Below are 19,193 nucleotides of genomic sequence, written 5' to 3'. Positions count from 1 at the left end.
CCAGCCAGATCAGCTCTGATCTAAGCAAGCGGCCTGTGATCAAAACCATTCCAGCTTTGATCATCCTGCCACTTTTTTTTCAGATACAGTGTTCTATATTATCCCATGTATTCTTCCTTCACAGCTAAGATAGAATGTAAGGCAGCGAGCTGGCAGAAACGTTAGCATGCCGGGCGAAATGCCTAGCAGTATTTCGTCTGCCGTTATGTTCTGAGTTCAAATTCCACCGAGGTGGACTTTGCCTTTCATCCTTTCGAGGTCAATTAAATAAGTACCAGTTATTCACTGGGGTCAGTATAATCGACTTAATCTGTTTGTCTGTCCTTGTTTGTTCCCTCTGTGTGTAGCTCCTTGTGGGCAGTAAAGAAATAAGATAGAATGTGATTTAAAGGATATTTCAAATCACATTTCTGGTAGGTTGTCTACTATTTCTGGTAGGTTGAGTGAAGAAGTAGGAATAACTAATCATGTCTGAAACACATTTCAGTTGATAGTTGTAATCAGTCCAGTTTACCTCACTTGTGCCTTATCTTCAAAGCCTTTTGGAGAGACATGGGTGACATCATTCAAGTATTTTCACTATAAATCTAGAACTGTATACTGTGGAAATTACAGTTATTAATGGTTTTATTGGTATTATCGGTTTGCTTTGGTAAGCTGTGTTCGTAATGTTCAATTTCATATCACAGAAAAATTGTAAAAAGCGAAAAGTTACTGTACTTGATCTGAGATGTGCTTTGCTCACCTGTAATCTGTATTATCCTCTTTCAGGAAGATGATCTTAAATGGGTTGAAGATAACATCCCTACTTCAGTGGCTGACAAGTAAGTATATAATTTTCTGAATTTTTCTTTTTTAAGTATATTATGGCTTAGTAGAGGGGGAATATTAGCACCTTTAACCTTTTGCAGGACTTCCAAAGCTGGTGGGGGAAGAGAGGAGTTATTCTCAGGCTGAAAACTTACTTTGAATGCTTTCAATAGTTAGTTAGCAATCTTGTCTGATGATGTGCCCGATCCAGTTCCAGCCTCTGCACCTGATTTCATCACTGATCTTGCTGATGTCAAGTATTTTCCATAAGCATACGACTTGGAAGCTGTCCATTGTTTTTTCTTCCATTTTTGTCACTTCCCAGTTTCACATCCATAGAGTAATACTGATTGGACCAATGTCTTGAACAGCTTCAGTTTCATTTTGCAGCTTATACCTTTGCTTCTCCATAGCTTTGTTACATTGTAGAATGCTCTTCAGGCATTGGATATCTAACAGAGTGGACTCTGCTAAAATAGCTATGCTACACAGCAGTGAAAGATGGGCTGTGACTGCTGAGTATATGGGTAGGCTTGAAAGAAAGGAAGCTAGTATGCTTCGCTGCACATGCAATGTCAGTGTGCATGTACAACAGAGTGTGAGTGTCTTGAGAGAAAAGAATGGCATAAGAGGCATCAGGTGTGGTGTGCAAGAGAGATGACTGCGCTGGTGATGCATGTGGGTGAGGACAGCTGAGCAAAGAAGTGCTGATCTCTGTGGACGGAACCAGAGGAAGAGGTAGACATGGGACGGGGTGGTGAAGCATGATCTTTGAATGTTGGGCTTCATGGAGGCGATGACAAGTGACTGAGACCTTTGATAATATGTCATGCTTGAGATGACTCATGAAGCCAAGTGAAATTATAGTCATGACTGATGTCAGTGTCATGTAACTGGTATCCATGCTGATGGCACATAAAAGCACCTGTACCAGTGGCATATGAAAAGCACCCATTACACTCTTGGAGTGTAATAAATTTACGCAAGTAATTCAGACTAATGGTTGGTGTTAGGAAGGGCATTCAGCTATAGAAGCCATACCAAATCAGACTGCAACTTGGTGCAGCTCTCTGGCTTACCAGTTCTAGTCAAATTGTCTAACCCATGCCAGCATGGAAAGCATGTGCCATTAGTAGAAAGGACTACTACTACTACTAGTAGTAGTGAGTATTTTCACTCTAAAATGTCTTATGTTCTTCTTTCAGGGCCCTGCCTAGCCTAATTGATTCTGATGAAGAAATCATGACAACAAAGTTTGAAATATCCAAAATGGAGTAAAAATGACAGATACACCACAGGAAGGACAATCTTGGACTTGGTTGTATTGCTACAGAACCGTTATTTATATCAAAGCTAAATCTTCACCAAGTTGTGTGTGTATAAAGATATATATGTGTGTGTGTGTGTTTGCATATCAATATGTATGTAGTTTTTGTTTATGTTGTGGTACAAAACCATATAAGTGCTCAATACAATTTTGTTGGAAATGAATGGAGTTTTATATATGTTAATTTTTGTGAAATTAATGAGAATTAAACACTCCTTAACTGCAAATTCACTTGATAGATCAGTTGTACCATTGCTGACTGAACAGTCTTTTGCAGCTTGGGAGTATACAATCTGTTTATTTCCTAGCATTTAACATATGTTCATTCATACATATATATATATATATATATATATATATATATATATATATATATATATATAATAAGGCTGTCAAGAATGAAATGTTCAATTTCAAATTGAAAGTTTATTTTATTTTTGGACATTTCATTCCTAATGACCTTAATATATTGCTGGTTTAAGAAATTCAACGTAGCTGACTACTACAAGGTTCTCAAAGTAGTAAATAATTAATTGGAGTTTTTAAATATGTATATATATATATATATATATATATGTATATATACACTCTCAACTTAGTATTGAGTAATCTCTTTGTACTAACCATATATAGCTACATTATATATATATATATATATATATATATACACACACACACATATATATATATGTTTGTGTGTGCATCTATATATACACACACGTGGATTTTCTTCATTGATGTAAAACATTTATTTCCATTGCATCTCACCCCCTGGGGACCATATAACATTTCCAGCTGCCTAAACTTATCCAGATAAGGATCTAACTACATCTATGTGCACATATGCTCATAGACACACTAACACAAATAGTGAGTATATATGCATGTGTGTGTGTGTATATATATATATATACACACACTACACACTGAAGCATTAATTGAAATTCTAATGGAGTAAAGGGTCATAAAATTAACAAAAATATGCAAAAATAAATCACATAAACTGATGAATAAATATATAGAGGGAAATATTTGTACAAGAAATTTTTTCATTTTTTTCTTTCTTTACAAATATGCTCTCTCTCTCTCACACACACACATATTATATGTATATATATATACACACACACACATATCTTTATAGGGAATAGGGAGTACATTTCCATGAGCCCTTGATGCAAAATTTCATTTCTTCTGTTTTTGTACTTAATGAATAAAAAAGATAATCCTAAATTCTCATGCATATTTAATTTCCACTGTAATGAGGCTCATTGTTTCTCATATCAAACTATGTGCATTCTACACACACACACACTTGCAAAAAGAACCTAGTATATATAAATCCATATTGAATTTTATGTCTCTATGCAGCATCCACAAATATTTGTTAAAATAATGTTAATGACCTATGTATACATGTATATACATACATACACTAATGCTCTATGGTATTTCACTCTAAGTATATACCTGGAAAAAGATCTATATATTTATGTACGCATGTATATATATTTACATATACATACACTGATATATATATATATATATATATATATACATACATGCAAATATATATAGTTATGTTAAACATCTGCAGTCTCAGCACATACAATACAAAGATGTTATTGAATAAGCATTGGTGTATTTATATATACATATATATATATATATAAATTTATATTTCATAGAATTATGATCATATGAACATCTGTCTACTTCCAGCATTTGCATTGTATGTGTGTCTGTGTGTACATATACTTACATGTAGATAAATACATACACACATGTATCTATGCATATACATGTTGTGTTTGTATATATGTGTGTGTATGAATAAACACATTGCTCCATAAATGCGCACATATAAATGCATAATCATAATATGGCTCGGAGTGTATGAGGCTAATTCTGATAGTATTAAACACTGTAGTATGTAAGAGTACGATATAGGAATACACAAGCATGAGTGCACTATGTACATCCTGCCACACACTCATGTGTACATTATTTGGCTGTTATCTTAAATATAACTGCTGTGCTGAGTTTCACCTCCCAATCTCCAGCTTGTTCATTTTGCTTCTTCATCTTTCTAGTTTCAAAGACCGAAACGTAGACTGTTCCTCTTGTTTTATTTTTGCCTTTCTTTTATTTTGGTTTATTTGTTAATTTTTTTTCCTGCACTATTGACCTATGCAGCTGCACACCTATGTGCAGAGATAATCTTAGCTGGTTTAGATTGATAATAGGTAGTTTGTTTTTGCTTGAGGAAAAGATCTAAGGTAGCACCTCTATAAACAATCCAAAAGTGGAATGGTACACACATACACATGCATTGTACGTATTTGTCATTCTACAACTGTCTTTCAAAATTTGAAACATTTGGAGTAACTAAAAGTTTTTCAAGGTAAGAATCATAACTTTACGTAAGCAATTAAGACTAGTAATTTATATTTGTTATGAAGTGGGGAAAAGAAATAAAATAAAAGTTATAGGTTGTTATAAAGAATTATGTGATCACCTCTACAATCCACCACAGCCAACAAGATTTATAAATATATGTTGTCAATCACAGCATGCAATGGTTGCAGCTGCTAACCTTTTGTTATGTGTACATATTTTCAGCTGGGTTGCCATTTAACTAGAGATGGTTAATTATCTTTGATGCATACAAAAAGAAAAAAAAAACACTCTAAAGAAAGATTTGCTTTCATGTTGAATGTGCCAGGGTTATGTGGCTTGAGGTTGAATGAATGGTGGTGACCCAGTCTCTTCAAATTTATTCCTGTTTGCATTATTATGTTGTTATTATAATATTGCATTGATAAGTTTGGATGAAGATTGAGACATTAAACAAAATTTAAAAAATTAAATATAATTGAATTAAAAAAAAAACAATGTATCATCATACGGTTTGAATGATTTCTTTTTTAAAATTTGATTTTATTATATTTAATATCTTGAAGTGTTTACATGAAATACATTAGGGTTATTAAAAGGGAAACCATACATATTTGTTGCAATAAAGCTGTATTGCGCAATTGTGATTTTTCTACTTTGTTATTTATTCCACACAGAATTTTTTTTCTCTTCCTTTTTTTTTTTTTAAGGCATAGGCATGGCTGTGTGTTTAAGAAGTTTGATTCCCAACCATGTAGTTTTGTGTTGTCTCACTGCATAGCACTAGCCAACCAGTCTAGTGAGTGGATTTGTTTGATGGAAACTGAAGGCAGTGAGCTGGCAGAAACGTTAGCGCGCCAGGTGAAATGCATAGCAGTATTTCGTCTGCTGTTACATTCAGAGTTCAAATTCTGCTGAGGTCAACTTTGCCTTTCATCTTTTCGGGGTCGATAAATTAAGTATCAGTTACACACTGGGGTCGATGTAATCGACTTAATTCCTTTGTCTGTCCTCTCTATGTTTAGCCCCTTGTGGGCAATAAAATAAGGAAACTGAAAGGAGCCAATTGTGTGCGTGCACATCCCTTCATCCTGGCAGTGGGTGATAGCTGTGAATGAGTGTCAAAAATATGTTCACTTATGGTGAAATATTATCTTACTTGGAAACATGTTAGGGTAACCCTAATTGGCAACAGGAAGAGCATCTGCCTCAAAGAATTCCGTTTGTCCCTTGTAAACTTAGAAAAGAGGACAATAAAATATTGACTATATTATTGCCACACCAGAGCACCCAGTTAAATACCAATGAGTCAATGGAGTCTCAGAGTGATTAGCCATCTAGCTAAAAACAGCAGCTGAATTCTTTCTCAAATTGCATGGTACACTGAATGCTGTAAGCTTAGATGCATTATGTCTGACTAAAAGATGAGAATACGATGGATGGAATGCCTTTGGTCAAGGTTGGCCTGGGAATAAACAACGAAGTATTTAGTTTTGTCCTACTGTTCTCAAAGACTGCACAACCCAACCTTCTGGAAGTCAATAACACATCAGAAATACACTATGTATATGCAGTGTCAAAACAAGATTTGTTCTTTTCACAAACCGATTTTGTGTTTAAATTAAAATGTACATAGTTTAATCTTGGTGCCATATTTTTTTTTGTTTCTTTCAATTAATTTTGAATATAACAAAGAATTTAGTAAAATAACTAAGTCATAAGGAACATAAATTGTGACTAAAGTTTGGTGGAAGATATTAACTCAGAACTTTTGTAAACAAAACACTTGTACTAGAGCCAGAGGCAGTTTCAACTGGGTTGGTATCGAAAGGGTTAAACCCTCAAGGCTATTTCTAAGAACTATGGGTCAAAAGCGTTTCAACTATAACTACCATGACTTCCTAAGCAGAATACATCCAGGACTTCATTACCAATGTATCCTTTTCCTAAGCAGGAGTTTGACCTATTTCATAGCAGCTCTCATAAATGTGTGTGGATAAGAATCGAAATTAGAACCATACTGAAGAAATTCACAAGGGAGACAACTTAATTAGAAGTTGAATTGGTTGCATGTTGAGTAAAGTGAATGATTTTTGACAAACTCCCAGCATTTTCCATTTTATAAGACATCAATGATGCATAATGTAACCAGTATTTATCAGATTTAAAGACAGCTGAAAGATATTTACTGATTAGACAAAAACACTGATAAGGGAAAAGTTTCCCAGTAATGCTTTCAACATGAACAGTTAACTGCAGGGTAGCATAACTAAAGATAGGTGAAAATAAGACAACGGAGCACCAACCATATATTAACAGAACTTTAATTGAAAAACACTGCCTTTGTTTCAGTGGATTTTTTTTTTAATGAAGAATGTAGTAATTTTATCATTATGAATTTGGTGTTGAAAGCGAATCAACATGAAATCTCAATGGTAAGTTTTAATTAAGATAACTTTAAAACAAAGTTTGTATCAAGAACCAGAGGCAATCTTGGGGTGGTTTTGAAAAGGGTTAATAACACAAATACAATTGTTATTCAGCCCTCAGATAAACTGCAGACCACCAGATTTAAATAAAAAAAAATGCAGTCATCACTATCTTGTCTTCCTCCCATTACCACATACATATTTGGGACTACATTATTCAGATAAAGGGACAAGCTTAAGAAGGTTCAAATCCTAAACATAATTGTAAAGAATTCATTATTTTCAAAAGTAAGGCAGTGTATTTCAACAAGAAATATATTAACAGAAGGGTTAAAATTGCCCAGCATCACAAAGAAAAATTACATGGATGCAAACTTTGGTTTTGTCTTCTCAATAATAATGACAAAGGGATGCTAAAAATTTCACTAATACTTGATGGCAGATGCTGAGATCTCATTTCAGAACCATAGGCCTAGTTTAACTGAGACAACATTATCCTAAGTATCTTTTTACTTGTGTAAGATGCTATGGTTTGTTAAAGGTGACTTAACAGCTTTCTTTAACAAGTTGAGCAAACACAGGCTTTTTCATTGGCTCACACACCTCCCAAGTTTTAGTTTAAATTTTGTTAGGATCAATTTTATTACTTAACATCACAGCTGTTGTGCTCCATAAATCAATCTATTTTTTCATAACATGTTGACAATGGACAACTTGAGATGGCTGTATAGAATCTTAATAGCTTGCAGTAACGTAAGTCACCTAACAATTACAAACCTATTTAGGTTAGGCATAATGCTAGACCAGATACAATAAGAGATAGTTTACTAGACAGCAGATAAATAAAAAAGCCTTGTGACTTAAATTACACAGACATCATCTGCATGTAAAACAAAAAGTGAAGTTAATATTAATATACTTGATGCCTTAAGTACCAAGTTGATTATTACAAGGTGGTATCAAAAAGTTCTCCGGCTAATTCTGTAGCACACCAACGGAGCTAGCAGTGACCTTCATGAGGCAGTGTGCCAAGTGATATTGCTGTATTTACTTTGCAATTTGTGATCACATATGCTGTAGTCTACAATTTTGTCATGGACAGGAACAAAGAGCCAACATGAAATTTTGCATTAAACTTGGGCAGTTTACCAGAGACATGGAGCATGCTTCAGCAAGCCTGTGGTGACAAGGCAATAGGTCATATGCAATGTTTCAAGTGGCACAGGTACTTCAAAAGCAGAAAAATGTCCCTGGAAAATGATGAGCAATTAGGAAGACCTGCCATGAGTGGTACTCTGGAAATGTGGTATTGTGCATCAAGAATTTGTCACCCAGGGCCAGACAGTCAAGAGTTCTACAACATTTAGAAGTGTTTGAAGGAGGACATTTGGAAAAAGCAACCAGATCTGTGGAGCATGAAGAACTGGATTCTTCAGTGACAATGCACCATCACCAAGCTCTCCTCACCGAAAACAACATGGTATTGCTTCCACACCTGGCCTATTTGCCAGATTTAGCACCTGCAGACTTCCATCTGTTCCTCAAGATGAAAATGCAACTCAAAGGTCACTGTTTTAAGATCAAGAGCGAATTGCAAAAGGTCTCCAAATCACAGAAAATGAGTTCCAGGCCAGATTCTAAAAGTAGCAGGAATGCTGTATTGCAGAGTAAGGTGACTATTTCAAGATGATGTTAAAACTTATTTACCTAAGTAACTAGTCCAGGAACCTTACGATATCACCTCGTATATGCTCCCAAGCCATATTAATCAATGGCTAATATTTCAAACATTCTAGTAAGGATAAACATAATTTTGGACATGATTTGGTCTTAGCATAGACTTCACTACATTTGCAAATGTAGAAATGAAAAATCACAATGGGGATGTGCAATATAATATGTGAAAAGCAACACATTTTTGAGAATAAATTACTGAGATGCCACTTGTATGAAAAACCATTTAGAGTTAAAACGCTTTTATGAACAAAAGACAATATAAGTCAACAAGTAACATATGTTAATAACAAGTAACTGAACATTTGTGGTATAAATGATCAAGTATAAAATAACCTAAGGTAACATCTAAACCTACAAAAGACACCACCAGTGGAAACGTGGCTGCAAAAAATTTTAATAAAGACAAATAAAATCATAAAAGAAAACATTTTTTTTTATTATCAAATCGTAATGTGAGAAGGATGAGCAAATATACAATGAAAGATGATTTTTAAAAATGTGAAGGATCTTACTGAGTTTTATTAAATCAAAACTACAGTAAGTTGTGCTGTACTAGCTATCACAAAGGATTCCATTAAAACAGTGCAATGATAATGGCAACATGCTTCCTCCTGCTACAGCTGGTTAATTTGATGAACTGAAAAAAAAAAGAAGAGATTATTAGTCATATGATATACAAAATCTTTTCTTCAATAACCCATTCCACCCTCATCTATTCCCACCTTCTATATCCCCATTTCTTCTCACACCTTCCATGTACACTTGCCCTTAAGATAGCCTTATACAACCCGCCTTACACCTTTCTACCCCACTCCTCCCTTTATCACATACCTAACATCAATCCTATTCCTCTTCCTGCTATATTTCCCTCTCCTACCAACTCAATAGTGTCTCCTCTATTATGAGACTCCCTACTACCACCCTCTTACAAGAAACCTGTTCCTCTAATTCTACTTCACCCTCTTTTCTATTCTTCAGTTATAGGAGCCACTTAAGGCCCTTAGCTTTGCAAGTTGGAAAGCAACACTATTAGCATTGATGCTACAAAAAAGAAAGAAAAAAAAAAAGCACCCTGGTTGAGTTATGTCAAGGGATGTGCATCCAACCATAGAAACCATGCCAAAATAGACATTGAAGCAAGATGTAATGCTCTGATTTGTTGGATCTTGTCAAATCATACAATCTGTGTCAGCATGGAAAGGGGGCATTAAGTGATATTAGAGAAGCTCAAAGTTTACTAGTAGTTCAAATACCATATTAGGTTCTCTGAGTTTCTGAACAAAAAAACTTAAGTGTTCAAAAATAGCAATCAAATTTGAAAATACTTATCACAACAGACTGATATTCTATTACAGCTCAAATACCTAACATCTACTCCCTCACTGAATGGGAGATTATATGTTTTTATGAACATCAAGGCTTTGTTGACATATAAGAAAAAACTACTAAATTTGATCAGGACATTATTTTCAGTTAGAATAATTATATGTAGATATTTATTTTGTATCACAACTCCTGCAGTACACTTTTTTGTAATGAGAGGGAATTATTTAAAGGAGATTTAGTTGGTATTTCTAGCAGATAGTGACCTTGACATGTGCGAAGTGTAATTGTAATGTTAACATTCAGTGCCAGATGTATACTGCATGTACAATTTGAAAACATATGGATAAGATTGGGCTTATTGGTACTATGTAAATGTTGGAACTCCCTGTTCCCTTTTTTAAATAAAGAAGTATAACTAAAATTTCAAGCAGTTAGTTCATAACAAGAAGATTGTTTGAAATTATAAGATATTGAAATAAAAGTGCATGAAATATAAAACGGGTTTAGAGAAAACTGTTCTATGTAGTAGCAGCCTTTACACAAATCAGTTGAAAATAAATACTCACCTCTCCTCTGAAGTTGTTTGATCTCCAATTTTCTGAATAGTGCTGCTTTCACTACTTTTGTTGTTGTTGCTGCCATTAGACTTGAAAAAATTTGTAATATTCTTCTGCCAATCTGGAGTTGGCCGTGAACAGACAGGGTTACCTCCTGAATATTTGTCTGCATGAAAGAAAATTTATACGTCTCGTCAGTTTTTATCCAACAACAGACAAAATTTGACAAATCAGTTTGTAAGGTAATCACACCAAAATGGGTTGTGTAGTGTAATCCTAGATAACCCTAGATATCAAGAGCACAACAGGAATGCTTTTGACCGGAGCTAAATAAAAACATACCCATGTTTACTAGTAAAAAAATAGTTATGCATAAGGCACTCCACTAGCCAGTTAATATCATACTTGATTATGCAATTGCAAAATTTGCAGAAACAATATTTCTGATTAGGCACAAGACCAGCAATTTTGAGCAAAGGAGTTAATAGTACCACCAACTTCAGTATTTCGCTAGTATTTACTTTATAGACTTTGGAGGAATGAAAAAGTTGACCATAGTGAGATTTGAACTCAGAACATAAAGAGCAATAATAATTTTTTTAAATTTTGGCACAAGACCAGCAACTTTGAGAGGGAAAGGAAAATTGGTTACACAAAATCCAGTGCTCAAATGGAACTTCTTTTATTGACCCTTGAAAGGATGAAAAGTAAAAGATGGCAGAATTTGAACTCAGAACATAAAGAGTCAGAAGAAATGCTGCTAAGTATTTTGCCCAACAGATAATGATTCTACTAGTTTGCCACTTTTAATAATAATAACCCTTTCTACTATAGGCACAAAGCCTAAAATTTTGGAGGAGGGGACTAGTCAATTACATCGACCCCAATGCTTCATCATCATTGTTTAACATCCATTTTCCATGCTAGCATGGGTTGGACGGTTCAACCAGGGTCTGGGAAGCCAGGCTCCAATCTGATCTGGCAGCATTTCTACAGCCAGATGCCCTTCCTAACGTCAACCACTCCGTGAGTGTAGTGGGTGCTTTTTACGTGCCACCGGCACAGCGGCCAGAGGAGGCTGGCAAACGGCCACGATCAGTTGGTGCTTTTTATGTGTCACAGACACGGATGCCAGCCAGGCGGCACTGGCATCGGCCACATTTGGATGGTGCTTTTTACATGCCACCAGCACGGGTGACTCCGAAAGGATGAAAGGCAAAGTTGACCCCAGCAGAAATTAAACTCAGACTGTAAAGACGAACCAAATGCCACTAAGTGTTTCACCCTGTGTGCTAACAGTCCTGCCAGTTCACCACCTTAATAATAAAACAACAACAAAAATATAAAAGCAAAAGTGAAAAATACTTAAAATACTGTCCACTATTGCAGCAGAGTTGGGTTAATAAAGGAAAAATTGAACTTACTTGATGTACTTGGAGATGAGGGTTCTGAGCTGGTGCAAGGACCAAGACTTTTGCGGGGTGCCCGAGCAGCCACAGCTGAATAAATGGAAAATAGGTAGAATCAGGGATGAAAAATTAACATATAGGATGGCACCTTTCCCTTTAGGTAACCAATAATTTTAAACTAAAGCTTCTTTGTATATATTTATTTCTTCACAAATGTCATCTCTTCAAGATTAAAGCATAAATTTTTTATTGACTTTTCTGCCATCCACTACAAATCTGGGACTAGATAGGAATTAGATATCTTGTTTTTATTTCAAAATCATAGCTTTTATCAATCCTGTATGTGAACAGCAAGGAAACTTCTTTGCACCAAAAGTGAATTCCAAGAGCATAAGACACAGAGACACATGGGTTAAGAAACATAAGAAATCTTTAATTTTAAAAAATTCCAAGGCAAGCCAAGAGATCCTTCATCGAAATCTCAGGAATTACTTTGATAGTTGTTAAAAATATGATTAGATTGCATTGAACGAAAACATTTAGGATTTGCAGATAAATGACAATTGCCCACACAGAAGAATGGATATGGTACTGGACAAACAACTCATAGAGTGGAAGTTCAAATATACAGCAGGTGTTTTTGTGTTATTTCATCTGGCCTTCAGTTACAGGTGCTAGAGCATTTAGAAAAAGTTCACTGAAACAAAGCATCCTGCTTTTGAAAAACAGCTGTTGTACTGGTAATGCTATCCAAATCAAATGGATTGCTCAGTGGTGGCATGGCTGCATGGAAAGAAGCTTGCTTCTCAACCACACGGCTCCATGTTCAGCCTCACTGTGTGGAAACTTGGGCAAGTGTCTTCTATAGCCTTAGGTCAACCAAAGCTTTGTGAGTGGATTTGGTAGATGGAAATTGAAAGAAGCCTGTTGTGTGTGTGTGTATATATATATATATATATATATATATAGTGATCCTTTGGTTTGACTCAACAAAACAATAACAAGACCTCGCTTGTTTCCGTGACAACTCGACAATTCACTTCGGATATCTTTGTGACCTCTGTGACAGCTACTAAAGTGTGTCTGTATGTGCTTGTTTTTTGTGTGTCAGAACACACACACACATCACGAAGATATCCGAAGCAAATTGTCGAGTTGTCACGGAAACAAGCGAGGTCTTGTTATTGTTTTGTCAATATATATATATATATATATATATATATATATTTGAAATTTACCAAAAAACAAAAGACAGGTGTATAAACGACATGCAGGTGTATTAGTTTGACACTCAAGAAAGTGAAAATCTTTTACGTTTCGAGCCTACACTCTTCAATAAAAAGGAAAACAAGGAAATAAACAGAAAGAAAAAAAATTGTGGAGTTAGCAGTCAATCATGGTGACTGGTTGGACAAAGGTAGTTAGACAGGAGAGCTAGGGAGAAGGGGAGATAAAGTACTGGTGATCCCAAATCAGAGGTGCATGTGCATGCAAGAGTAGTGTGCATGTGGATAGGGGCTGGTGACTGACATGCCGATGCATGCGTAAATGCGTGTCTAATGTGTGGGTGCTGGGAAGTAGTCAGTGCTAGTGTATGCAGAGTGGTGTGGGTTGGGATGTGAATCTGGGTGATGATGTGGGCTATGTTGGCATGGAATGTATGGGGTTTGATGGAGGGGCTATCAATAAAGGGAGAAGGTGGGTAGGAGTGAAGAAAGATGTTGGGGTAGGAGATGAGAGGTGGGTAGGAGTAAAAAGAGGAAGGGAGTTGAGCCCTTGTGGCACAAAGGAGAGAAGATTAACTGCTGTTCATGGCGAAGGCGGGAGTCAGATGGCTCCTGTGCAAAGACAGTCAGAATAGACAGGTGTTATAATGAATGACCGGTAGAGTGGAAATGGCGCCAGACTGGGGTATCATTGCCAAGCCTAATGTCTCAGAGGTGCTCTGTGAACCAGTCAGCCAAGTAGCATCCTGTTTGACCCATGTACAGAGGACAGAAAGAGCAGGTGATGCAGTAAATGATGTTGCTAGAAGTGTAGGTAAAGGAGTCAGTGACATGATAGGGACGACGATGGGTACCTGTGAAGATGGTAGTGAAGAGACAGTTGCAAGTGCAGCAGCACGGGCGGGAGCAGAACAAGCCAGGTTGGGAGGTGGGGTTAGGGAAGAAACTGCGGACCAGGAGGTCATGTAGGTGGTGGGCTCATTTGAAGGAGGGAAGGGGTAGGTTGGGGAAGACATGCAAAGTGGAGGGGTTGAACTGGAGTCACTGGGGGGCTTGGAGAATGATGCGCTGGAGGGGCGGTGAGGGGAAACAGGAGATGGGCAATGGCGGGGTGGGTGTGAGGAGAGAGCAGAGGCACAGTCCACAGAATGTGCTCTGGTGGTGTGGATAGTGGTGAGGGGATATCCACGAAGGATAAAGTGGCAAGCCATGAGCTGAGACTGAGTCTCAAAGTCATGGTTGTCACTGCAGAACCTACGCAGATGGAGGAATTGGGAGTAGGAGATGGAAAGCTTGGTGTGGGTAGGGTGGGAGGAGAAGTTGAGGTATGAGTGTGAGTCGGTGTGTTTGTAGTGGATGGAGGTAGTGAGAGCGGAATTGTGTATGTTGACTGAAATGTCATGGCAATGGAAGTGTTGGAAATGGTGCAGGAGAATTCAAGGGAAAGGAATCTAGTTGTTCGTGGGGGAGCAAGGTCGCACTGATACAGTCAATGATATAAAGACCATATAGTTTGAGAGTGAGACCAGTGAACCTTGAAAATATTTGGGCCTCAATGTAGCCAACAATAGTTCACATAGTTGGGGCCCATTCTCGTTCCCATGGTTACTCCTGAGACCTGTTGGTAAAACTCCCTCGTGAACAAGAAGCAGTTGAGCAAGAGAACAAGTTCGGCCAGACGAAGAAGTGTGGACGTGTCAGGTTGGGGGTTGGGTCAAAGGTCTAGGAAGTGTTTGAGAGCAAGAAGTCCGTTGTGTGGGATCACCGTATATAGACTCTTGAAATCAAGAGTGAGAGAAGTTTAGAGGGGCCAGGAGGGAAGGAGAAAATGTTGAAAAGACGAAGAGCATGGTTAGTTTCGTGGATCTGTGAAGGGAAGGAAGCTACTAGGGGGGCAAGGACACGGTCGAGGTATTTCGAGATCAGTTCGAAATGAGGCAGTTACAGGCGGAGGCGGTGGGGCGGTCAGCGTTGTTGGGCTTGTGGATTTTGGGAAGTAAATGGTGGGGGTGCGAGGAGTGCGGACAATGAGGCTGGAGGTGGTGGGAGGGAGACGGGAGGAGATGAGATCATGGATAGTGGAGGACACAGTCTGTTGGAAACTAGGCATGGGGTTGGAGGGGAGAAGACAAAAGAAGAAGGTGTCTTGAAGTTGGTGGAGAGCTTCAGCCTTGTAGAGGTCTGCGCGTCACACCACCACTGCTCCACCATTGTCGGCCGGTTTTATGATAAAGTCTTTGCGGCATCAGAGACATCGAAGAGCAGAGAGTTCGGCTGAGGAGATGTTCAGATGTCGGGGAAGCCTGCGAAAGTTAAACCGGTCCCCAACATGTTGGCTGATGCCCGCAAAATGATCGACTGCTTGGAACTAGCCAGGAGCTGGCATCCAGTGGGATGGTCGGCGGTCCAGGTCGGTGAAGCAGTCTTCTTCGTTAGATACAGGTGGAGTGTTGTGGAATAGTGCATATAGCCTGACACACAGCGCACAAAGCGATATATAATGTACCTGTGTTTGTGCCCAATCACCGCTTGACAATCAGTGTTGGTGCGTTTATCTCCCTGTAACTTAGCGGTTCGGCAAAAGATCCCGACATAAGTATTAGGCTTTAAAAAATGTCCTGAGGTCGATTCATTTGACTAAAACCCTTCAAGATGGTGCTCCAGCATTGCCGCAGTCAAATGACAAACATGTAAAAGTATAAAAGAAAAGTCTCCAGTTACTACAATGGAAAGTATACGAAGAGAAAAATGCAAAAACTTGGGAAACAAGATAGCTTAACAATGTAGGGGGTGTAGAACACCCTAACATCACTGTCAAAAGTATTCACCATCATGATGATTGGGGCCCGAAGAAATGAAATCTCTATCATCAGCTAAATATACGTATATACACATCATCACCACTGACCTATCACAGTAATAAATTCTAACAAGAACACTTGTCTTCATTGCTAAGACCTAAAATCGCACCTCTCTTTGAAAAATGCATTTTTTGGAAAACCTTTTTTCAGATTCCTACGCTTTAGATGTCGGAGATTACGAATATGCAAATAAAAAAATACAAATAAAATAAAATCAAAATAACACCCCCACCCACACATAACCACCACCACTCCCCACTCCCGTTTAAAATCTTGAACTTTTTCGACCCCCCCCCCCCATGTTTTAGATGACGGAGATTCAGGATATGCAAGAAACCACGTCTTGAAACTTATATTCAATAAGCATATAGATAGGTGGGGAGAGAGTGAGATATGAATGCCTTCCAGGGGCTAAGAACAACAGTAACACCGTCTTCTTATAGGACCGCCACATTTAGTTGACAAATATATTTTTATGAATAAACGGATAGGGATAAATAGACAGACAAATAAATAAATAAATGGACGAAAAAGTTCAAAATTTAAAATTGGTGGAGGGGTGAAATTTGAGCCCCTTATTAAACTTTATAACATTACTTATTAAATATTAATGTTTGTTTCTCATAAAATGGCTCACATGGGGATGTGGTGTATATTTAATTTATATTATATAATTATTTACGATTATATAAGTAGAACGCAAATTATTTTCACTTCAATGTGTTTGTCTCTAATTTCGACTTGCATATGTTCGTCAAATCAAAAATTTTAATGGGGGGGGGGTAAGAATGCATTTTTCAAGGAGAGGTGCGAAACTGCATTAGCACCCAATTCACATCAACATACACTTTACCAATCCAAATACAACCCTACGCCTGATATTAACTAACGCCTCCTCTACACACAACCGTTCGGCAAATAATACCCACAGATCCCTCAGCCCACATACCAATTGTCAACGCAATACCTTCATGACCAAAGCAAAATTGCTTTTATAAATCTAACATAGAAAAAACCCCAGTATTTCCAGAATTCAACAACACCCCATTCATCAACATAAACAAGGCAATATATGCATTCATCATAATTATTGACACATTTCAAACGAGTATCCAGTTAAGAGGGGGGAAAATAGAAGCCCAGAACAAATGCAATATCCCACAACCATACATAACCGAAATAAAACCGAGTAAACAATTAAAAACAAATAGAAAAACAGAAAACTAGCAAACATTTGCACTAAAAAAAAAAAACCCAGTAAAATGTCCAAGTAATTGACAAAGGTCACACTTCACACAATGGTAACTTCAACAATAAGCTGCTATTTCAGACGTTTCTTGTCAACCAACCACCAAATATCAAAGATTAACACAAAACCGAGAATATGCACTTTTCACCTAAAACGTTTCCTTTCATAAGACTCTCAAAAAGCAATTGAGAAATTTCAAAAGCTGCAGTTCCAGATAAATCAAGTATACACCTAAGTTTTGAAGTAATCATTGCATTCACCATCTACAACAGACTGTACCAAGAAATCATTATTAGCCGAGCACAAGAATGTGCTTGTACTATATTCTTAGAATAACACCAATTCATTTTTTCCTCATCCTTACAAAGTAAAAACTGACTTTTCGTTTCTATTAGAATATGTAGACATTGACTATGAAAAGTGTGCATTAAACTGTAGTAGATGATATATTTTAAGTTAAGCACGAAGCTTTATTTAATTATTTTGCAGTATATCACAATCCGAATCATTTCTTACTTATTCACTCACTGCAAGCACAAAAACTGGGTCTTTCAAGGAGGGAAAATGCAAACTGTCGTTCATATCAGAGTTAAGTGAACCAATGATTCCTCATGCGTAACAAAACCGACAGAAAAGTTTTAACTTTCGTAAGAACGTCGGATGAAATGATTGGTGATATTTTTTCTAGTTACTTGCCTTTTGAGTTCGAATCTCGCTTTCACGAGTGCGATAAATAAAATACCAGTTAAGGACAGTAGACAGGCGGAAACGTCAAAGCATCGAACAAGTCTTGCAATATTTGTTCGAACCTGGGTGCCTTTGATAGAGACCTTTCTATTACAAGCATCCAGGTTGGGAATATCTTCGTCCCTAGGATATTCTCTACAGGGTCATGGGTATAGCCCTTTTCTTCTGACAAGAGAAATTAAACGAGGTTTATGATTTCTTCAACCACAATTTGTGATGTTAGTGATACGTAAACAGCCGAGAAACATCTTACGAATAAGGAAATCACATATGATTCTTTTTGACCGCTTTAAAGGAACGTTTCACATCGACGGAACTGCAAACATATAACTACATAGAATTTCTGGTGAAGGTAAAGAATACGTATACCAGGTGGTTAGGAATTTTTTACGCCGAAAACCAGTGGTGTACGTATTCTTCACCTCGGCCGAATTTCGATTATCTTTATGGCCTTCATTTCATAATAATTTCCAAATATTTTTATATATACTACCAAAGATTTAGATAGAAATAGGGATGTTTATGCCTGTCTCTAGAGCATTCAGAAAATAGAACGCTGCGAAGTTTAAATTTTTCTGCTTCGAAGTATCGAATGACTTAATAATTCACATTTCACTGACTTCGTTTCGAATTACGAAACATCCTTTTGTTAATGCGAATACCAAAATATATTTCATCTACTATTATGTTGTAATAGGAATAAATGCCAACGAAATTCTTCAGAATCAATTACAAAGACAATGATTTGGAGATCATTATTCATCATGTGGTAATAGAATGAAAAGCTACATCGGAAAAGAAATATTTTGTGAGGAAGCATCTTGAACGTTTTCAGATGAGCTCCTATAATATTTAGTTTAATTATAAGTAGAATCTGAACAATTTGCCTACCTTTTCTCACAGAGGCACAGCCATCAGCACGTGTTCGTACCATCCTCAACACTTGAAACGTATCTAAACTTACCAGAAAAACATTAAATTTGGCGGGAGCGCAAGTTCGCGCGGAACTGTACATACGTCACTTTGATAGCTTTCGTAGCTTCATTTTCTTTACTCTTTTGTTTGAATTTAGGTAATTTTATTGAAACTTGTTATATAATATTTAATTATATTTTATT

At 37.0% G+C, this 19,193-nt stretch overlaps 2 protein-coding genes across 3 annotated transcripts in view; one reads left to right on the top strand and one right to left on the bottom strand.

The window, feature by feature from the left end:
* The window catches only part of LOC115217052 (transmembrane protein 87A), a 71,370-nt gene extending 69,069 nt beyond the window's left edge, over positions 1–2,301 (top strand). For both annotated transcript variants that reach the window (XM_029786631.2, XM_036507430.1), the window contains 2 exons: positions 772–824; positions 2,016–2,301. In XM_029786631.2, the coding sequence (XP_029642491.1) occupies positions 772–824; positions 2,016–2,088 (126 nt within the window). In that variant the 3' untranslated portion in view covers positions 2,089–2,301. The remainder of the gene's footprint in view (positions 1–771; positions 825–2,015) is intronic.
* Positions 2,302–9,137: 6,836 nt separating this feature from the next.
* On the bottom strand, positions 9,138–19,124 carry LOC115217055 (PCNA-associated factor). Its single transcript, XM_029786635.2, has 4 exons — positions 18,967–19,124; positions 12,008–12,082; positions 10,593–10,749; positions 9,138–9,337 (listed from the first exon to the last, which is right to left on the bottom strand). Exons 1-4 carry the CDS (start codon positions 19,088–19,090, stop codon positions 9,325–9,327), a joined length of 369 nt encoding a protein of 122 aa, XP_029642495.2. The 5' UTR covers positions 19,091–19,124; the 3' UTR covers positions 9,138–9,324.
* Positions 19,125–19,193: the final 69 nt, after the last annotated feature.

The sequence above is a fragment of the Octopus sinensis genome, linkage group LG11, assembly GCF_006345805.1.
Source record: "Octopus sinensis linkage group LG11, ASM634580v1, whole genome shotgun sequence".
In the NCBI taxonomy this organism is placed as follows: domain Eukaryota; kingdom Metazoa; phylum Mollusca; class Cephalopoda; order Octopoda; family Octopodidae; genus Octopus; species Octopus sinensis.
The sequence above is the reverse complement of the archived record's forward strand: the minus strand, read 5'-3'. Positions and strand labels throughout refer to the sequence as shown.

What these genes read in the sequence shown, in the direction of transcription:
- LOC115217055 (XM_029786635.2), bottom strand. Translation starts at nt 19,090, where the DNA reads ATGTACAGTTCCGCGCGAACTTGCGCTCCCGCCAAATTTAATGTTTTT. An exon ending in CTGTGCCTCTGTGAGAAAAG is followed by an intron (nt 12,083 to 18,966) that starts GTAGGCAAATTG and finishes CCATTTATTCAG; the next exon opens with CTGTGGCTGCTCGGGCACCC. An exon ending in CTCATCTCCAAGTACATCAA is followed by an intron (nt 10,750 to 12,007) that starts GTAAGTTCAATT and finishes TCTTTCATGCAG; the next exon opens with ACAAATATTCAGGAGGTAAC.